Raw genomic sequence first — 22273 nt, 5'->3', positions numbered from 1 at the left:
ACAACTACCTAAGAGCAGCTGTAAGGACAGGCACATTCTCACTTCCAGTTGCCCTTGAGAGGTTCATGAATAATGACTGAGTAGTTTTTATATATTTTTTTTTATGATAGCTTGTACAGTTTGGCACTTTAGAGAAATGCTGTAGGAAAAGAAAAGAGGCCTAAATAAGGTCTGAAAAGAAAGGAGCCCTGAGAGAAATACCACTCTCCAAATTCTGCTCTGCTGTAAAACAGAGCTTGGCTTTGCACTCTTTATCCAGAAGAAACTTCTTTTGGAAAAAAAGGTGGAATTTTGCTACGTAAAGAAACCAAGATTCAGTATTTCCCTTTACTGTAGCTAAGCATGCAAAGGCTATGGATATGTAATTTTAAAAAGCATGAAAGCTATTAAAAGTGCATATGTATTTACACATATATACATGTGGGTTTATATTTTAAGAAATGTGAACCTTTTCAAGCACCTGAGTTTTGACTGTGGTCTTTTATATTTACTTTGTATCTGTTACAGGCGTTACCCAAACTAAGCTAGCACAGGTAAGTTAATGGAACTGAGTCTGCTGTGCTTTAGCCTTCATTTCTTTCCATGGTGGTGTAATTCAGATTATAGGTCTCCCATTCTGAAAGAGTGGTCTCTGCACTGTTTTGCTTGTCCCTGAATGTTTAACTTAGTGTGTGCCTCAATTTTTAAAAAGCATTTCCTCGAGTAAGCCTGGCTTACCAAGTGATCTCAGTTATGTTTTATAATGATCCTGTCCTCAATGTTTATGTTTTTTGCAAAGTTTACCCAGTGATTGCCAGGTGTTCAGTGCTGTCCCCATTTGCTCCTTACTTCTTGGAATGAATGCTCTTCTGTGACCCTCTAGAGCTTTTTCTTCTGACACAGAAGTGCTGACAGTCATAGGGAAGCAGGAGCTGAGGAGAAACCTGTATGCTCACAGTTGTTGCCTCCTTGGGGAGGTGGTGGCTGATGCCTTCATCCTGCACCACTGCACACAGCATGGGACCAAGGCAGAGGTGTCCTTGCTGGCATTGCAGCAGTGGTCATAAGTTCAGTGATATTTTACAAGACTTACCATTTTCCTTATTTCTGTATGCACAGGGACCTCATAGTACTCTTTGGTCTCAAGATTAAACCCTCAGCTTTTGCTCTAGGTCCTTTTATCTCGGTCCCATTACTTACAATTGCTCCATTGAATCTATTGATATCTGAATTTTCAGCAAGGTTTGGAAAAGCAGTTATCTCTAGCAAAAACAGGCAGCACAACAAAATGCATATCTGCTGGCTAGTGGGGCAACTCCTGCCTATCAAACAATGCATTTACATTCTTTTAAAAATAGAACTGTAAGATTTAAAGGGAAAGAAGGTAATTTCTAACTGTATTTTAGCTTACAGAATTGCTTAGGGTGGAAGGGACCTCTTTAGATTACCTAGTCCAACTCCCCTGCTCAAACAGGATCAGTTGGAGCAGATTGCCCAGGACTGTGGAAAATGTGCTAAAATATGTTTTAGTCTGTGATTTGTACACCTCCAGCTGTACCATTCAGACCTATTAGCTATTTAATGAAGGTTCAGTGCTAACATTGTCTAAGTGCTCATAATTCTGGATCTTCTGTGGTTTTTTTTTCCTTATTTTTGTGTTCTGTTATCCAGAGAGTGTTTTTCCTGTGGCAGTGATTGATTGAGTGCTGTGAAATGAAAGCACATATTATGCTGATGACATCTAATGTACTTGCCTAATAAAATTTTAAAAATGGAACAGTTAGTTTAAAAATGAAGAATAAGCTGACAAAACTACAGTGGTTCATGGGGTGTGGAATAGGGAATGGTTTTAAATCCAAGTAATACTAATAACTACAGACACACTGTCAGGAGAGTTTTCCTGTTTGCACTTGACACTAATTGTAGTTACTTGCTTGTCACTTAATGCAAAAAGATGGGGAGACCTATTAGGTACTTGCTAATTTCACCTGATTTAGGAAGCAGCTGGGTACCTCAGTGATGGAGGGTTTTAGGACCTCAACAGCTCCTGTTTGCTTATGTTTCTGAGAACTACAGCAAGAAAAAAGTGATAAACATGCAGTGGAAAAAGCATGCTGTACACTTTCTTTAAAGTGCAATTAAGGTGACTCTTAAAGTGAGACACACCTTGAACTGTTTCTTCAAGGGCCATTGGACTGGTCTCTTGTCTGCATTGTCCAGATGTCTTAGCTCAGTTGAGCAGTACAGTGACAGAACACTACTTGGACTTGAAATGTTTAAAAGAAGTAATAGTAAAACCAGCAAGCAGTGAAGTCTAATTGTCCTGCTGGGATATGATGAAAGCCTTTATGAGAATCTCCATGTCCTGGTGGGACAGTATGGGTGGTAACTTGGAGAGGTTTGTAAAATGCAAGTATGGCAGCTTTACAGTTGGATTAATACAGACTCCAGAAGAAGCCACAGGGTCAAAAATTACTTCCAAGCCACAGGCTTCAAAGGCCAAAAGATCTGCAGTGAGAAAAGAGTGAGTGATCCACCTCTGTGAAAGGAATCTGTGAAAGGAGAGTTGATGTTAAGTTACTTAGGTTCCAATAACCTTTCAGGTAAGATACAGCTTAATGATGCAGATATTACGTCTGAAATTGAATTACACCCTGTGGTGTGAACTAATTCCAGCTACTTGGTTCTTGAACTGAGGGGTTAAAGAGTAGTAAGAGGATGATTTGTGAACTTTTTGAGGGATTGAAGTAAGGAGACGATAATGTTTTAATACACTAAAATTTGGTCAAGTTATAGGGCTCATAAAGCAAAGGCAAGAGATACAGGTGAGAAGGGAAGATAGGCAAGAAGATGATGGCAGAGAGGATCTAGGCAGTTTTCACATATCTGGGGAAAAGAGCATTGGAGGCAGGTCGAGACGTTTTTAGACTGCTGCTTGGGCAGGGGAGACTGAGTGGAGATGTGCATTCCATTCATCTGAATGGCTCTTCTAGTGAAAACATTGCTAGACACAAGCACAGGCCAGGAATGGCAAATGATGAATGACTTAGCAAGTTATCTTGCTGGGTATTTAATCTGTGTGGTTATCTAAATAATTTGAACTGCTTCTCTTGGCCTGAGCCAGGCTGGACAAAATGAAGTGCCATGCATTAAACCTTGTGCTATTTCAGTTCTCAGGTCCCAGCAGGAACCCAACAAGATATGGTTTAATGAAAGGTGATACTATATTAAAATAACAGTACAAGTTATATCAAACTTGGTTCCAAATTCAATAGAAAATGTCGTGGTTTTAGAAGGCATTTTAAATCTAGCACTAACCCTTCAGTCACTTGCTGATGTCAGTACAAAAAAAGTGCTTTGTACAGCTGCTGAGTGCAAGGAAGATGAGAGGTTAAATTGGGTTAGCGGAAATGAAAGACGTGCTGTGGAAGAAGTTTTGGTATCAGATTGTTTATGGAATTTGTCAATAAATAACAGAAGTGTTTAAATTGGAAGCCAAATTTAAAGCATTCCTTTTTATAAATTGTTCCCTATTTATGTGCAATTGAAATTATTTGCAGAGGTGTACAAGGAAACATTAATTTCTTTCCCTCTTATAAAGGAAAGATGATGGCAAATCCTTCTTAGTCTCTTACTGTTCAAGCCTTCTTGAGCTCAGGCCTGAGCCACCGGTGTGTATTAAAATAATTCTGCTATTCTTACTACAGTTGATTACAGTGCTCTGTTATAAAGGGTGGAGGCACTTGGTGGTTCTCCAAAGAAAGTGAGTAATAATTGACCTAATGTACAGAGCACATGAATAACATATTCTTTTGGTAAGAAATTTATGTTTTACAGGGTGTGCTAGAGTTCACATCCCTTTTTCACATCTTCCAAAAGATTTTAAAATACTCAGCTGCTCTATTAAATTTCTAATTCAACAAATACTCAAATGCAAAGTATGCATTAGATAAAGCTCTTGAGTTGAATCCAAACATTGAAAAATCTTTTAATCTGCCTTGAAAACAGCTGTTTAGAATTTTGAGCAGAAATAACAACTTCCTGCAGCCTGCCTTGTTGATGTCCGTTTCAGTTCAAGCTGGGAGGAATTTCTCTTTGTTACTCTGCAGCAGCAGCAGGCCTTTGCATCCATGATTCGACTATCCCCCAGATATATTAGGACTGGTATCCTGGTCCTCTTTGAAATAAATGAATGAATAAATACTCTTCCTTTGAATTCAACATAATGGAGGAGAGACTTACTGAGAAGATTTAAGGTAGTTTTGACACTTCAGTGGGAGTTGTCTGGAGTGCAGCTTACAGGAGCTCCTTTTAACATCTCTCACTACTGAGAGACTGCTTCGTGTTTGTCTGCTGAAGGAATTCTTGATATGAGAATTGAGTTTTTTAGTGTCTGAAGTTATTTAAACAAATTCAATGGGGTTTGTGCATATGCATATATAACTTTTATTCTTTGTTAATAAATACTTATGTAATCTTATAAGATGTTACACAGTGATTTGGCATCAAATACCACATACAAAATTTCTAGGCAACTGCCCATTGCACCCCAGGAAATACCAGAAGAGTTCACGATGACTGGCATTTCAAGAAATATCTAAAGCAGTAATGATTTGCCACTTAGTGTAAACTATTGCCAGAACCCTGCAGGGAATGGCTTGTGTTTATTCTACAGCCTGTTTTGCTATGTCCAGAGGGTAGGTTATACCTGCATTTCACACACACACACACACACACACACACACACAAACTCACTTACTTGTGCCTATACGTTAGTTTTATATTCAGACATTCAGGCAATACTTTAAACCTAAAGGTAAAAGTCTTAATATTGTTCAGAGAGGTGAAGCCTGGATGAAAAATTCACGGTCGCTCTTGAAAAATCAAAGGAAGCCCAAAGACCTAAGTGGCCTTTGAATCAGGAGTCAGAGAGACCTGATCAAATCTTGTCAGCCAGATTTCAATAATGCTATTGAGAAAGCAATTAGATCTATGCTGTGCTACCACACAATAATATCAATCAGTAATTTTGGATAAAAGTTAAAAGTGCTTAAATGCATAAGCCACAAATATTAATATGTTTAGTGAAGATTGTGGTTATAGTGCATAGAAAATACCGTTATATGGAATGGTATTTATTTAACTGCAACTAGGGATTTCAAGATGATGAGTGAGAAATACTCTAGTAGAGTAAATAGCAAAGAAAATCAGTACAGCCTCTTTCAGTTTTATAATAAACTGTTCTTTTCCTTTTGGGCTTATGTGCCACATACAGAGTCTTTCATGTGATATTTTCATTTCTAAAGCACTTTTAGAATCAAGTATGTTAATGAACATTGATTAACACCTAGACAAGTTTGTATATGTGTCTTCCAATAGTCTCTGATGAAGCCTAAGTAGCTCTTTTAAAGCTAAAGGAGATGTTTGTGTTTTAGGAGGATTTAGGTTATGTTCAAATTTGAGCAGATGTAGAAGAGTTTTGGACTTTCTTTTTTTGCTGAGGTGATGTCCTTGCGTCTTTTTTATGTTTGTTGTTTTTATTCAAGTGGTCAGTATTCTGTGTGGTTTGAAGTGGGGGATGTTGATGCAGATGCAGTACCCAAGGTGCCAGTGATTCTCCACACCTTTTCCAAAGTGGAATGAGGTCACAGCAGAATTACTGCCCTGCAGAGGAGCAGCCTGATGCTCATGTGAAAAATAACCAAGATAATTTCTGTGAACAGGGATTTTAATCAGCTGTTTAAAAGTTGCTTATCCAATTTCAAGTCGCTAATTAAATGAAATGGGAGGAAGAAAGAGATCAGCATGCTGCCCGGCAAGAGTTCCAATCCAGTGGTTATCTCATTTCAAACATGTGGGCTAAATATCTTTATAACTTAAGCTTATAGTATATTCACACACTAATAAAATGTTCTTATGTAGGGTAGTTTAACCACCACAAGCTTATTTTATTTTATAAGACTAAACTATTTGATGCTCTAAAAACATTTTTCTCCTGTGAATATTATTTATCACAAGTGTAGTTGAAACCTGAAACTTAATTATTAAAACAGATATTCAGACACTTTCCTGACAAAGAATGATGTGGATAAAAGACATTATTCCTGGAGGAAGTCCTACTTGCCTTTTGGATGTAGTGCAAAATGTTTCTGATTATCAGGAGGAAGTTTTCTCTTCCACTGAACTGTCTTAAATTATGAGCTTTCTACTGTTTTACAAGAATTTTTTTAAAGCCACCTAAAAGTTTTCCCACAGTGCTGGTTTACAAGAGCTGAAACTTTAGACACCCCACAGAACAGTCTGTTGTTCCACTAACGTTGCTGGAAGTGAATCACATATGTATTGATGACCACCTGGATTGTTAAATGTACCCATTCTAGTAAAAATTAAAGAAAATATTTCCTATATTTTTAGGTACAAATTTATATTGGCACTGCAATTGCTAAACCTTGCAGCTTAGGCAGGTACCAGAGGAACTTTAAACTGCATTATGCTGCACTCTGTGTGCTTCCCCCTCATAGCTCCTCACTGTTCCCCAGCCGTAGAAGGAAGCTCCCTCTTCCCTCCTGCTTCCCTACCCCTCCCTCCTCTTACAGCTGTGGGAACCCCAGGGTGCTGCCTGGCATGTGCTGCTCTCTTGCACTTGGTCCCAGGCAGAATTTGACTTTTACTACCTAGAATATCATCTGTCTCAGCTGTGAATCTCTTTTGGTTTGAGGGTAAGGGAGTTTAATGGATCACTGGCTTCCTGATGGCTTGATACTTCATTCAAAGCCCAGTGAAGTTAAAAGGAAAAACATCTTCAGGAGTTTTGGTGGTGTGGAGAAGGTCCTATATCCAGAAAGGTAAGGTAAACGTTGAGACACTACCCACACCTGGATTACTTCACTTCTGTTCTTTCTCTGAGTCCTGACTCCTTGACAGGATCACCCATTAATTTAAGTACCTGCTTTTTATGATGCTGATTTACACCAGGAAAATGTTGGGGAGAAAATGTTGGGGAGAAAAAAATGAACAGGATGCACTTAACAGTCTGTGAAATGAAACTTGTTCTTGTCAGAAATAATATATATATATACACATATACATACGTACACACACCTTACTGCTTTTTTTAAAGAATAAATTTTAGCTCTGAAGATAGGAACAGTTAGACCTTGTCATGGTTTATTCTAATCCACTCAATTGTTCAATTATTGTTCTTTTAGTGTAAAAATCTTTCAGAAGACAGCACAAGTTTTTACTATCTAGTAGAAATCCTTTAGTAACACCTTTCAATGTTTTTCTTATTCAGTATAGTTAATTTTATTTCTTTGAGATGGATGGATAGGAGCTGCCTAACTGAAGAGATAAGCAGTATGTTGTCACTGCAAGATTAGGCCATTCTTCATGTGGTTTGTAACACCTTTTTTATCTCATATTCTTATTTATCACTGGCCTGGTGGTTTTTTTCCTTGATTTAGGATTATGACATTTAACTATATAAATAATATTGGGATACATAATTTTTACTTTGTCATCTTGAAAGTATCAAAACAGAAAGCAAATATGGATATCAGCCCTACAAATGGGAGGAAAATGCTTTTTGGGAAAAGGGATGGTTAATAGCTGCAATTTGTGTAGTCATTGTTTATTCATATTTGGCCACCCAACGATCCTAGTGGATAGTATTTCAGAGTGCATAGCCAGATGTGTCAGTGAGATGCTCACTCTATTGCTGGGATGTTCTCAGGCATCTTTTTGCTTCTTGCTCACTGCTGTTCTTGGAGCTGCTCCTGCCCATTCCCCTGTGTGGTGCTTGCTGGGCTCACCCAGCTCCTGGGTGCAGCTGGGATTGTGCCCACCCTGCTCCATACACAGATTCCTCTCCTGGATGGCTTTGGCTGCCTGGCTGCTCTTTGCTAGTTGACTCTCTGGCCTTCATTTTTACCCAGGTAGTTGGCCGGCCTGTCCTGGCAAACTTCCCTCTCCTGGTGATCTGGTGAAGCTCTGGGGCTGGCCAGCCTTTTCCTTCCCGCCCATTCCTTTTCTCCCCTTCTCACACATGGTGTCTGCTGGCTCCCACTGTTTATCTCTCCTTGTCTCTGTGCCTCCCACTCATTCTTAGATTTGCTTTGATCCATCCCGTCTTTGCTGCCTTCCTGTTTTTCGTCCCTCTGCTCTTTTGCTGTTTTGCTTCTTTGTATCCTTGTTTCCTTCACACTTGTTCCCTGAAGGCTTTTTGCTCTGGCTTTCCCTACCTACAAGCAGTATGTATCTTTTCCAGAGCTTGCTCTCTCCCCTGTCTGTTCATCTGATCTAGCAGCCGCATTGTTTGAAACAGTTACTAACAGAACACTGAATTGTCTTACAGGTTGGAGAAACTGTAATGTTTATCACTTTTTATTTGCTTTGGATATTTTTATAAGTTCTTTATAAATCTAGTCTATGCTTCCATAGAAACACCCATAGTAAAACCCAACTGAAGCACTTTATTGTGCTTCTGTGCCTTTTTTCCCATGATTGTGGACTATCAAGTGTCTGTGTATTCTCTATAATTCACTGTCATCTCCCTTAGGACTCTTAGAAATGTCACAACTCACTGTTTTAATCCAGACATCACAATTATAACTCTGGTCCCACAAACACTTCATTATGTTATTGTGGAATAAGGACTTGAGGGTGATCACAATGATGGGAAAGGAAGTGCAGAGAAAATTCATGGCAGTTGAAAATTTGCTGCTGTAAAACTCTGTGAGAGAAGGCAAAAAATTGGCCTGGCCGTTTTTCTTCTGCTTCTTTCAATCTTTGATCCAGAGTCCTTATTCAGGCACAGTGGTGCTGATTGAAGTTTTAGCTGAGTTAGGACTAGAGAAACAGATACCTGTTGTTAGATGCTGTAGCACATCTGATGTAATATGTGGTCAAACCCCCTGTAAATATCAACATTTTTTGTCCCTGTTTGATTCAAACCTATTTTTAAAATGTGTCTTTTTCTCTCCACATGTTTTTATTCTCCCTAGTTATGGGGTAACCTAATATCATAAATTACTCTAAATACTGATTAACAAGTCAGTCCCTAATGGTAACTACATAACCTTGTCAATGGGAAAATAGTCTTATGCCCCCCATATGTGTTTTCTCCCTTCATGACAGAAATATGAATTCCATGTGAGAGAACATTGCTCCCATGTAGCAGCCTATTCCTTTCAAGTGAATATTATCAGTCCTTCTCCTCTCCCTTTAAAAGTTTTTGGGTTGCTTTTACACATGTGTGTAGATATATTTCTGAAGAAAAAAAGTTCATAGCATCTATTGAGTTGGAAAATTAATTAGACGACCTAATTGATTGTGCATGAGTTCCTCTGTGGAATGTGTTCTGCTGCTGTTGCACTCACCCAGTACAGAAAATCTCAGGAGCAAATTCCTCGTCTTTTACTGGAAACTGACAATTAATTGAACATTAAAAACCCCCATAAAACACCACAACCATCCCTTCTCCAAAAAAGAAAAAACCCCAAACCCAACCACCATAAAACCTTAAAGAATCAAAACACAAAAAACTTTACATGAAAGATCTTTTCTCATTTTATTAGAGTAATTCCAAGAGGCCTGAACTCAGCTTGAGGCTCCTTTTATCATTCAGAAAACACACAAGTCTGCATCCCAAAGCCTGTGTAGTCTAAATAGGAAAAAGCCCCACCAGCATCCAGAAATATTGGCAGCCCCATGTTCCATGTGGGGAGCTAATTTGCAGGGAGATTAAGTCACTTGTGTAAGGATGTACTGGGAGTCTGCAGCAGAGTCTGAAACTGAACTCAGGTCATCCCAGTCCCAGCCAAGTGTCTCAACCACAAGACTCTCCCTCCTTTTCAGTATGTCAGTGTAGAAAGTAGGCCAAAAAGCAGTTTCCAACCTTTAATACACAGCATTTTGCAAGGCTGTGAAGTATTATGTATTAGACAGGCATCTGGATCAGCAGCAGGTTCTGCGGATACTTTTATCTGTAAACAGAAGCAAAGCCTGTAAGGGCTTTGTAAAATTTACATAAATTACTATTTTATCAATAAATAACATAGTTTAATTTATAAGGACTATACTTAATTTCAATGCATTTTAAGGGTTTTTTTACGAATGGAAAATGTGTTTAAAGGGCTTCTGTTGTTTGTGGCTCTCTGATTTTCATGTGTTTTAGGTTCTGGTGCTGCTCATCTATCAGGATGCATTAGCAGTGATGTGTGGCTCGGCCAGGCTGTGCAGGGCACTGCACCGTGTGCTGTAAGCTCAGAGAGGGAGGCTGGGCTCGCATGACAGGCTAACGCTCCAGTGTTATGCAAAGGTTAAGTATTCCTGTGTTGGGAGTTAGTGAGGCTTGCAGTTTGCTGACCTAAATCTGAGTGATTCCTATTATGTTGAGTATTTGCTTATCTTTTGGAGCATCTCTGTGTAGCCAGAGTGTAACAAAACTTCAGCTTGAATCTGTACCCTGAATGGAGAAGGATAAAAGAAGTGCAAGTGTGAGTGAATATGTGTACATATGGAACCATCCCCCTTCTTCAAGTGGGATCTCCCATTTTGGGCTTGAAATCAGCATTAGTGTGTGGTAGTCTACTAAGAACAGGCCAGAGCTTGTTTGTTCCCCTCAGTACACTGATGATTGGTTATTCACAGACACCTGGCTTGTTTGCTGAACCCTTCTGGGCCACTTCAGGACCTCCATTATTTGAAACCATTAATCCCAGATGTTGTGTGCATTTACACAGATAAGTTTCAGTGATTGTCATGGGAAAAAACCCATCAGCTTTGATGGGATTTATGCACCATGAAGGTGAGAGAAACACTGTTTTCCAAAATAAATGAGAAATTATTCAAAATGGTGATCAGTGGAATGGACCATTCAGTACACATGGCAGTTTCCAGGATTCTGATGCTATTCCTTGTAAGTACATAATTAGTAAAATACTACTGGAATGTCTCACTTTTGGCTGAACCACTGTGGCCCAGCTATTGACAAGAGGCCTCTGAAGCTGGCTGGGTCTCTCTTCCCCAATGCCCCCCCAAACACTGGCTGCTTTCTATGTGAGGGAGTGTTCATGCAGTCAGAGACAATGGGATTCCCCCACTGAATGATTGTTCTCTCGTCAAAGTCAGTGAGTCTTTCCCTTGTAACTGGAACCTGGGCTGCATGCTGCATGTCATGGCTGGGCACCCACAAAACCAAGCATTCTATCTAACAGACAGGAAAGAAAAAAGTGCTAGGATCGTAGACCTAGATCTTGAATGTTCCTGTTGAAGACACTCAGGCTGGTGACTGTTTACAAGTTTTAATGATTTGTCCCACATGTGGAGGCAAATGAAAACTTAGGACCTGACATTCCCTTCAACAAGTAGAAGAGATGCCAGTTTCCAGTGCTGAGGTAAAAATAGATTTGCAATATCTGTTAGACTAAAATAGTGTATACAGAGCAAGTGTGATGAGTGAGAAAAGGCCAAAGGCATCAGCACAGCTGCTATTAATATCTTAAAAAGTGTTAAACAATATGCTAAAAACGTGGAGTTGCTTACACTTTCAGTAAATGTGTGAAACCTTTCCAATATTTATCTGGAGTATTCATGGTAATTCAAAGCCTTTTAGTAAAACTTGCATTTCTTCATGACTAATTACTAACTTAAGTTAAAGAACCAAAAATTGCTCTTCATTACATCATTAATGGGAGTCAGTAGAGACCTTTTGCTTTTCTCTCTGGCTGCTTGCAAGTAAGAAGAGAGCTCAGCCCTCAGTTTGAGAATTGTCTGTAGATTAATATCCCTCCCCATCACCATCCTTCCCATTTTAAGATATTATTATTCTGTACTCCCTCACTGCTTGGGAAAATCAGACTTTTGATGTGGTTTTACAAAGAGTTTAATTGACAATTGTTATAAATATTTTCTGTAATCTTAGATTAAAGATGTGAGGGTCCTCAGTCACTTGAGGCCTGTCCTTTACTGATGCTGGGGGACATCCACCCATTAGTGCTAAGCAAAGAAAGGGCTCCTTCAACCAGGTGGTCAATGAAGACAGGAATGACAGAAGACACTAAACAATTATATGAGTAATGAAGCACATGTATTAGCATCTCATGTACTTTGTATTGGTCGGTATAATATGTAGTTAATAAAATTACACTTGCTTAGTTGAAAACTGGGGAGTCAAGATTGGATCATTTGCCTTCTTGTATTACTATATACATGTATTCAATTACTATTACTTCTAGTAATAGAAATTGAATACATGTGATAATGCTAGAGTTATGGTATGTATTCTGTAACATTTCAACAGAGACATCTCAGGCTTATTCAGAGTTAAATAGTGCATGTTATTGCTGTGTTTATTTTTGGACCACAGTCTTAATGCAAATCCCATATATGTGGTTATGCAAAATGATCCAGATTCTGGTCATGATTACACTGGTGTACACACAGAGTGATGCCACAGTTTCATTGAGGAAGGAATCTGATCCTGTAACACAGAGGGTTGAATGGTATTTCAATTAGGTAGTTGATGTGTTTCACCATGGAGTTAGAGGTGAGGTATTAGTGTCTGAAGCAATTCTTGTATGTTATGACTTACATTTTTAATGCTTCCTGAGATTTTTGGTGGGTTATTGTGCAACCATGAAGTGAAATAATTGTTAAAATATTTCTGTAAAAATCAAATAGTCTGTGTTGTCACTGTTTTCCAAGTATTTTTCATGTCTTTTTAGCTGGCTGTATAAAATATAAAACTCTATGTTACAGCCTTACACAAGAAGAATAGTATTAGTTTTTCCAAAGTCTTTAGACTAGTAAAAAAAAAAAAAATTATTCACATCATATCAAGTCTGTCATCATTAAGATCATATCACAAAAATGCATATATATGAGAATACAAAAACCTGAGTGAGTGTCTGGTTGAAGAAATTTGGCCAGGGAGCTGTCTGCCATGTGGAGAAGAGTCTTTACAGGAATACAATCTGTTTGTCCCTTCCTTTCATCCAGTGGAAGGTTTCCACCGTTATAATTTCTCAGCAGTGCTGGTCTTTTTGGATTATGGGAAAGAGGGAGCTTGCTTCAGACAAGTTTGATGATTCCTGTTATAAAGGAGTAAAAGATACTGAATGTTCTAATCACCTTGTTAAAGAGCTGCCAGAAGTTCAAGGTTCTGTTAGGACCAAAAAAGCTATTTGTGCATGTATCATTAACATTTCATTGCAACACTCAAACCAGCATTATTACACTTAATGCCTTCCTACACTGAAAGCAAGTCGACTTCATTCCTGCCGTATGTTTGCTCCTGCTGTGTTTCACTGAGCTTGAGCCCTGCAAATCAGTTCCCTCTCTCCCTCCCATCTCCCCTTTTTATTTATAACCATCTTTCAGTTCTGGACTGAGTTCCGTTCTGGTGCTCTGTAATTACATTTTGTTTCATGGCACGGCAGAGGACTATTTACATTTTAGAAAAGGTTACTTCTAGTGTATTGTACCACTTTATCTCCTTTGTAAATGTGAGCAGTCTCTCTTTAAATTGTACATTGCATTGTCTGAAAGCATTTTCCCTCTCTTTGGATGCCTCTCTATGTAATATTCTGTAAGTCATTAGGTTTTATTTTTTTTAAATAGTTTGCACTAAGTTTGGATAGTCTTAGTTACTTTAGTCAGTGTCTTTTGAAGCCAAAGAGAAAAAAGAAAAATACCCAGAGCTTATCTACTAGCTTTGTCTTTACCATGCCAGTTAATGGCTAATATTTAGTGGTATGTAAAGAGAGTTTCTATAACATGGCACTCCTAAGAACACTTTTGAAAAAATAGCGATAAACTTCAGTCAACTCGTTCTTTTTAAGTGAAACGTGCAAAGTTCTATAGTAGAATCCATTCTCCTTAATAATCATCTGGTCTTGACAATAAATATGTCACCAAAGTTAGTTACTTTTTACCAGAAAGGGAGATGAAAATAAAGTCAGAATTTTATTTAATTGTTGCTAGCCTGTGAAAGATATTGGACAAATTAAAATCTGCAAAGACATGGTCCTTTGCAGCTTATATAGCAAAGTAGGGTAGGCTAGAGTTTGTCAGGTAACTGACTTCAGAAATGAGAAGTTATTCTACATTTAGCTGCATTGCTTACTGTTTTCTTCATCACGGAAAAGAATAAAATGTGGTAACAATTTTCTGTATTTGGATTGCTGCTGCACATAATTGGGAACAACAGAGCTAAGGCTTTGATTTTGGTGAAATGCTTAGTCTGCATGTTGGATTAAAATGTGTGCAACAAATCACTCCAATTCTGTAATAATAATTTTTGAACAGTATTTTTTTATTTTATTACTGTAATGTTTTTACTTTTCAGCTACAGACTTTGAGAACTGGGTCAGTTGCAAGAATAAAATTGGCATAAAAATAGTTGTATATTTGTTCTGGAAAATAGATTGCCAACATACTTTATAAAATAGTCAGCCTGAATTTTTCTGTGCATCAAATGTAACTGATAATGTTAGTCTCATATTATTAGTAAGCTATTAATTCAAAGTTCTTTAACCAGTATCCTAGGAAGACTAGATAATATTTGCTAGATAGACGTGTTAAACAGATCATCTGTGCAGAAATGGATTTGTGAAGCAGCTTACAGAATGGAAAATAAATTTAAGCTGAAGTGTGCCAGCAAGTCAATATATGAGAACAATTTGCAGCAAGCAAAGGTGAGGAAGACATGAAGAAATGGGGTCATCACATTAATGAATTAAAGGGTAATATTCCTGGAGTTGGGTTATATGAGGCAGTAACTAACTTTTTGGCTGCCTAATACAGAATAAAGAGTTATGGTACCAGTGTTAGATATGCTTCCTTGGATATTTTTTACTCTTGTGAAAATAATGAGAAGCAAGTTGGAGCTGTGATCTGTCCACAGCACAGCTGTAGTAGTTTGAGACATTTCTGCTGCCAGGTTTAGATCCCTGCCAGGAGCAGTGCTTGAATGGTTGCACTCTGAGTCCCTAGTTCCAGTGACATCTTAGCACTAGCCAGTGTTAAATCTCAGCTATTTGAGCTCAGTGCTGTGCTGTGCACTGGAGCAGCTGGGAAATGGTCTTGCTTATATGTGAAACCATCTCTGGCACTGGAAGGGAGCAGACAGAAGTGGCATGGTGATAATTTCTTCACATACCACGTCCAAACCTACCAAACCTCGTTGGTAAGAAGTGTCAGACATCATAGGAAATAAGTTTTTAAATATTTACAGAGTTTTGTTTTCTTTCCTTCTGAACACCCTCTGATATCTTTGCCATGTACTTTCCAATGATGACACATTGGGATTTGACTGGGGTGAGTAATGGTGTCTGGCTGGGGGGAAGAGAGGACAGGGAGTGCTTAACAGTGAGTAATTATTTAAGGAAATGGTCTGTGTGGAAAGAAAAGTGTGTTGTGATTGGATGCATTTATCAACTGGCCTTTCAGTGTCACCTGTGGACAGAGCATTATTGTGTCTGAGTTTTTAAATAGTTGGAATTCAGTTTATTGAACTAACCTTGGGAATGTGTTGGGGTCTGGTCTTGATTTGGTCTGTGAATTGAGATGTGAGGCTGTCCCCTATTAGAAAAGATGGAAGTACATGATAGTTATCCCATGGTCATCCCTGAGCATGGTCATTCACTTTTCTGATCAGAAGTTAAAAGTCGTAAGATCTTGTATGCAAAATATAATTTCATGATCAATATAATTTCAAGTCTACAAGCAACTGACAGGAAAATTTTGCAAGTGAAGATGGAGTTACAAGCTTGTTGCTCTTTCCTGTTTTCTTTGCACAGTGACACACAGAGGTTTGCATTAACTTTTGATGAGGTTCATGTATGTAGAGCCTTTTGTTTGTTCTCTCTGTCCTCTAAAATCAGGAGATTTTAGTATGTTTGAAAATACCTAGAATCACTTTGATTTTGAAATTAAGCTGAAGTGCTAAAACTTTGTGTTCTGTACCTCTGCTATGGTGATGCTCACTGCTACAGTCAGCTTGGTCATACTGTTTCCTTCTGTCAGTGGCAAGACTCTCTGCAATTCTTTGAATTTTACTGTAAAAGTTCTAATTTCAGACACAGCACATCCTGCCTTCAGAAATGAGGCCCATTATAGTTTTCTCCATCACCTTCAAGTGTTTTGCTACCTTCTCTGAAGAGAGTGAAGTGACTGAAGTACGGTGAAACTTGCAGTGATGGACGCTGTTTTTTCCCCATGGACAGTATAGTTGTTTGTGTATTCTTTGGCTGTGTGAGATCAGGTTCCAAAGGAGCATTCTCAGGTACAAGTGGCTGTGACTCCCTTTCCTGACATGTGGCTGAGCAGTGGAACAGGCTGCCAAGTGCAGTGGGTCACACCTGGGCAGAGATGAGATGGTATTTCTGCCCTGTGCAGACTCTCTTCCAATGTCCCTCTTTTATCCCCAGCTGGTGAAAAAACCCAAACAAGCCTTCAAACAGCAGAAACAAAAGTGCTGCTAGGCAGGAAAATCAGTTGTACTAATGATCAGCTTTAAGGTACTTCACTTGCCTTAGAGCCCTTTCTGACCTTTCTTTCATTATTTTATGATAATGGAATATTCCTTTCTTTCCCTCTCCCTTTCTCCCTGTACTCGAGAAAGGGAAGTTGCTGCTTTGTGTTGCCGTGGGGAGTTTCAGTTGTACAGCAGTCTTGGCTGTGTTTGGGGGTTCATGCTGAATTATCCCCTGTGAAGTGCTGACAGCTGGGAGGAGCTGGGTTTGCTGCTCAGGCAGTGCTGCAGCCCAGGGTACTGTGTGACTGGGGCATGCTGTGTGTGGAGGGCTGGAAAAGCACCACTCTTTTTAGCATTAGCCATTTTTCTGTGATGGCAAGAGGAGGTGGCATTTTCCTGTTTTCTGTAATGAGATCTTGATCATGATCAGATAAATGCTGGCTTGCTACAGTCTCATACTTTGACCTTTGCATTCATTCAATTTTCATTTATTTTTAAGAGAGATGAAGGAGTCTGTCAACCTCCCTTAATAGGTGGTTACCAGTTTGCAAAAGCAGGCTGTTAACTTGAAACATCAAGAACTCTTTTTAGGATATTTATAGTGAATCCTAGAGGATAGAGGGACCCCATTTTAACCAGCCTCCTTGCACTAGCATTAGGTTCCATTAGTTAGCAACAGTTTTGAACTTTATTTTTACATTAAAAACTATATTGTGCTTGAAACGAAGCAGAAGTTAGTGTGAACTAGGAGCTTAAGATGTGTGTCTGGTGCCAGAAGTCTTGCACTGTCCTGGTGCTTGTAGTCTCTTTGGTGCTGTCCAGAATTACTTGGAACAATTGTTACTTATTGCTGTGCTTGGTTTTGATCAAAGCCTGCCAGGACTACATATTTCAGCAACCTCTCTGCTGCTTTTAAGAATATGAAGTATCTTTTGAAAAGATAACTAAAATTATTTGATGGTTCTGACTGAAATAGGAATGAGCTCGAGATCAAAATGCATCTTGATTCTTTCCTGTGGAATTAATAAGCTGAATTGTTGTGTGGTATAAACCAGTGTCATTCTATTGCCCTCTTGCTCTTCTGACAGTGTATGAATGTAATGTGGTTTTACAGTTTCTACCATCTTCTGTGTTGTCTGAAGCTCCCTGTGGAATTATTCTTATCAAAATAGCTAAGTAGTATCTAAAGAAGCAGATAAAATTGTTAGATAATGGTGGCTACTGCCTTACTGAGGGCTGCTTGCACGTGCTGAGGTTTGCATTACAAGTGACTCAAAAGATTTGAATTACCAGTCACACATCTTAAATCATTTTACTAAAATAATTTCAAGCCTCAACATTCTTCAGTTAAGTTGAAGTTATCCTTGAGTAAAAAAAGCAACCCATACAAATTGTGTAATCGCTTTTCTGGGTATATTTTCAGCTCTTTCCAGCTCCTGGCTGGTCACTGGTACCTTGTGTTTGAGCTTTACTTATTGAAGTAGTTTGAATAATCATAAATGACATGAATGTATAAGGAAACTTTGATGTTACAAAATAAAGATTGGTGTTTTAAGCTCATAGCCTCTTTTCATTTTGCTACTGTGTTAGTAGAATCTCATTTTCTTCTTGTAGGCCTTCTTCTTGTAATAAGTAAAAAATCTTAAACGCGTTATTTAAAACACTTTAATTTTAAAGTTTTTTCTCTTTGGCCTCTGTATGAAAAAATGAATTGATGTGTGGATTTCTCTGAGGCCTCAGGCTGGTGTGTACATTCAAATGATCTTTTTCATATGGGTTTTTTGACCTTTAGAATTTTTCATTAAGAGTAGAGAAAAAAAAACTTAGTTGTGAAAATGTGGAAGACTGTATTTGAAAAAATAGAAGGGAAGCTGTATTTAGAAGAAAACTGAGTATTAGGAGTAAAATTTATCCGGGCAAAGTATTTGGTGAAAATTGAGTCTGTAATTCTCCATACTGAAGTGTTATGAACTTGATTAATAACAAACTGGACTAGCTTGGTTTTGAGTGCATATTCGACCCACATCTTGTTACTGAGACCTGGTGGAAAGACTTGCATGATTATGAAGTTAACTTCATTGGGTTCACCATATTTCTAAGCCATATTAGCCACTGCTAAGTCATTTATAGCTTGAAAGCAAACAATTGTAAATGCTGATCCATTCATATCCTACCATAAAACACAAGATGAGTTATTCACTACTGTCTGACGCGTGCTCCCACTGCGCCGGAGAACAAAATGACTCCTTTCTAACCCATCTATATATAAACAGCAGAGGGACAATCTACAATGGGGGATTTCATTCTGGGAGGTACCCGGAAGATTTCCTGCTGCCAACACAAAACTGTAGCATTTCTAAAGAAATTGTTGTCTCTTGTTTTAATATTTGGAGTTACAGCATTGGGAGTTTTGCATAGAGTAAAGCACATATTCTTATTTTGATCAAGGATGAAAAATCGATCTGGGAAATTATTTTTTTATTTGATAGGTATAATTGATCATGATTTATTTGTATTAATTTAGGGAAAAACTTAACAGAAGCTGTAGTGTGGAAAATTCATATGGGAAATGAAGGGACACGATAAGAAATACCAAGCCAAAGAAAGTTAAGATGATGATAAGGAATTAATTATTCAAGGGCAAGAGAGATATCAGAGATTCTGACTTGTTTCATGATGAGACTGATGGAATTGCTAGAGGAGGATGGGAGAAGTGTTTGGTAAATGTACCTGTACTGTTTGGAGGGGATAGGACAGGAATTTTATACTTGAAATGTGCTAACCTTTAAAGCTGAAATTAAGTAGCAGGAATTGGATTTAGGTCTTTTTAGACACTTAGTCTAGCTAACCAGGGAGCCTGAAAATAGTTAGTGGGTTCTCAAAGGTTAATTCACCATAGAATTGGAAATACAAGAGAAATTTCCAGAGGCTGAAAGAAAATTTTTGTTGATCCAGTATTTTAAAAGGAAGAGAGATTATCTGAGTGATTATAGGTGGGTTAAACAGACAAAAGATAGAATGGCAGTTATTGGAGTGATAGATAGTTAATGAAGAATAAATGGTATTTAGTGTCACTTAGTATGAGCTCATCAGAGAAAGGTCCTTTGATCTAACTCAATATCCTTTCTGATACCATCATGTTAATTGATGAAGATAACAGTAGCAGTATAGCATTATTGTTTGCTATATCTCTGTAAGCTATTTTATTAATTGTATCAGAATGGCTTGATGAGTTATCAGAATTACAGCATATGGACACACCAGCTCTGCTTGGCACAAAGATTTATTAAAGGATAGGCTTCAGGGTGCATAACTACTTCAGGGTGTGTAACTACTTCAGTACAAAGAAACAGCAGGTTCATAATTTGGTGTCTGTGCTTACAGGATGCTGGACTCTGTCCTGGCGCAGCATAACAAAAAAAGCATTTTAGAGGAGCTTGCTAAGAATTAACTGGAGTGTGCACCCTGGATGTCCAGGAGACAGCAGGAGTGGCACTACCGCTGTTTGGTATTTGCCCTTGGAGGGTGGAACAAAATGAAGCCTACTGGTTTTTTGTTAACATCTTAGTTTGATTCTGTCTGTTGGCTGTGGCCTGTCCTACCATAAACAAATCAAAGCAGATGTGTTTCACATGCCCTCCATTCAGCTGTAGGCAAAGCTTGCCCACATATCTGGTACAGCATATGCCTGAATAGCAGTGAAAACTGTCCTCAGAAACCTTCCTGTAGTCTGTATTTGCTTCCCTTGAGCCTCATTTGAGACCAGCCATCCAACTTGTGGAAATAAACATACCCTAACTCTTTTATCAGTATTCTTTTTAATGCACTGAATATCTAAAAGAAACTGATGAAAAGACCCTTGGAAGAATATTATGAGTGATTAAATGAAGCAGCAAAGGGGACCTATAGATATAACATAGCTGGTAAAATAGTCACAGTTTGTTTTCAGTGGACTTGAATTAAAGAGAGAGAAAAAAATCCTCTGTAGAACACTTCAAACATAAATTGTTGGGTTGGTGGGCAATTTGTGTGAAAAAGAACTGCCTAAATGTGCTTGTTTTGCTTTATTAAGAGTTTTGTTGTGTATTTCTGTTGTGAAGCTGATCAGGTTTCCTGTTTTTGGCATAGATTACAGGACCGGCCCTTGCTTCACTTTGGTGACCAACCAGATGTGCCAGGGCCAGCTCAGTGGAATTGTCTGCACAAAAACTCTGTGCTGTGCAACTGTTGGGAGAGCCTGGGGCCACCCCTGTGAGATGTGCCCTGCCCAGCCGCATCCCTGCCGCCGAGGCTTCATTCCAAACATTCGAACGGGGGCCTGTCAAGGTAAGTTACCAGCACAGCTTCCCCAAAAGCTGCTGAAATTGTTACTGGATTAATCTTAATTGAGTTACACTGCTGTGAATAACCTGTCCTAAGCCATTCTCAGCTATATGTGTGAAGAATGGAAAAACACTGTCAGATGCATTACTTCATGATTCAGTGAGTGCCTGATGTTCAAGTGAGTACATTAGTAACTCAGGCCATGTGAGAGCAGCCAGCATCTTAATGAATTTCTCACTGCCAGCAGTGCTTTCCCTTGATTCTGTAGTGGTGTTTTTCTGAGTGTACCACCTGATCATTCTGTGGAGGAATTTATTCTTTCAGAGAGCACTCAGAACATGCAAACGTCAATCTGTGGCAATAATGCCCCAGTTACCTGGTGTGAGATTTTTTAGCTAAAAGTTGTGTAACTTGGATTCATCTTGGATGTCTTATCTCTTGAGCTCCACTGCTTTGACCTGGAAAAAAGTGCCTGTCGTGCCATTTGTAATGCCTTATTATATATTTTATACAATTTTGGAAATGCATTTGCATTTGTTTCAAATCATAAAATCCACCCAGATGTTGCTTACTTCTTTCAGAGCATGCCTTACTGTAGAAAGTCCTTACACTGCTTTTGGCTTTTATTCTAATACTTCCAGCTGTATAAATTCTTTTATTGTCTGGATGTCTGACAGGAAACAGGAGAAAGTTAACAGGGGCAACTATGTATTAAACTGATGTGGATTATACATTCCCAGCACCATATCTTTGGGGCCAGTTTATTTCAATCTGTCTAATGTTTTCTAATAAGTTACAATAGTTTTGAAAATAGAGAAGATAAAGATTATAAATTTATGAGTAATTTTATATAATCATGAAATTCCTATGAAGGGACTTCAAGGCATTCCATTGCATTAAAGATGTAGATACCCTCTGTCACATGCCAAGTCATGGCTGGTGCCTGCAGACAGACTTGATGAACTTCAAGATAGACAACATGGCTGTGTGCACTGCATGAAGTTCCCATATTTTGACCTCAGTGATTATGTTCCCCCTCTCACTGTAAAGATCAGGACTAAATTGTGCAGGAATCTGTGAACGGAGATTCTGGACACTTTTGAAAGCTTATGTACATAAATATGTGGCCCACACCCCTGAAGTTATGCCACACCTAGTTATATCCCTCTTGTTTGTGTCATGGGAAAGCTGCAGTGAACTCTCCAATGGGTTTGTGCAGTTTGGAATAAGGTTACTTCTGCTTACTGCACATTTCTTAGCAAGCAGCTACATTGATGCTGATCTGTATGTGGTGCCAACAGAGTTTTGGCCCAATATGTTTGACTTGCATTTTCCAGTTTTCCCTTCTTAAGTATTGCGTTTTAATTTCAACACATCTTTTTTGGAATCCCATACTAGCTTTATTTTTCGTGCACTTGTATGAAATCCTTTTGAAATCAGATAGCATCCATTCAGACTGAAGGCGTTTCAGAGATTTCACATCCATATTCAATC

General features: G+C 38.6%; 1 protein-coding gene across 2 annotated transcripts in view; it reads left to right on the top strand.

Annotated features, from left to right (window-relative positions):
• FBN1 (fibrillin 1) overlaps window positions 1-22273 on the top strand; it is a 143653-nt gene that overhangs the window by 29857 nt on the left and 91523 nt on the right. For both annotated transcript variants that reach the window (XM_066558504.1, XM_066558503.1), the window contains one exon: window positions 20585-20782. In XM_066558504.1, the coding sequence (XP_066414601.1) occupies window positions 20585-20782 (198 nt within the window). The remainder of the gene's footprint in view (window positions 1-20584; window positions 20783-22273) is intronic.

This window comes from Molothrus aeneus, chromosome 13 (genome assembly GCF_037042795.1).
Source record: "Molothrus aeneus isolate 106 chromosome 13, BPBGC_Maene_1.0, whole genome shotgun sequence".
Taxonomy (NCBI): domain Eukaryota; kingdom Metazoa; phylum Chordata; class Aves; order Passeriformes; family Icteridae; genus Molothrus; species Molothrus aeneus.
This window is presented reverse-complemented; position numbering and strand designations above follow the sequence as displayed.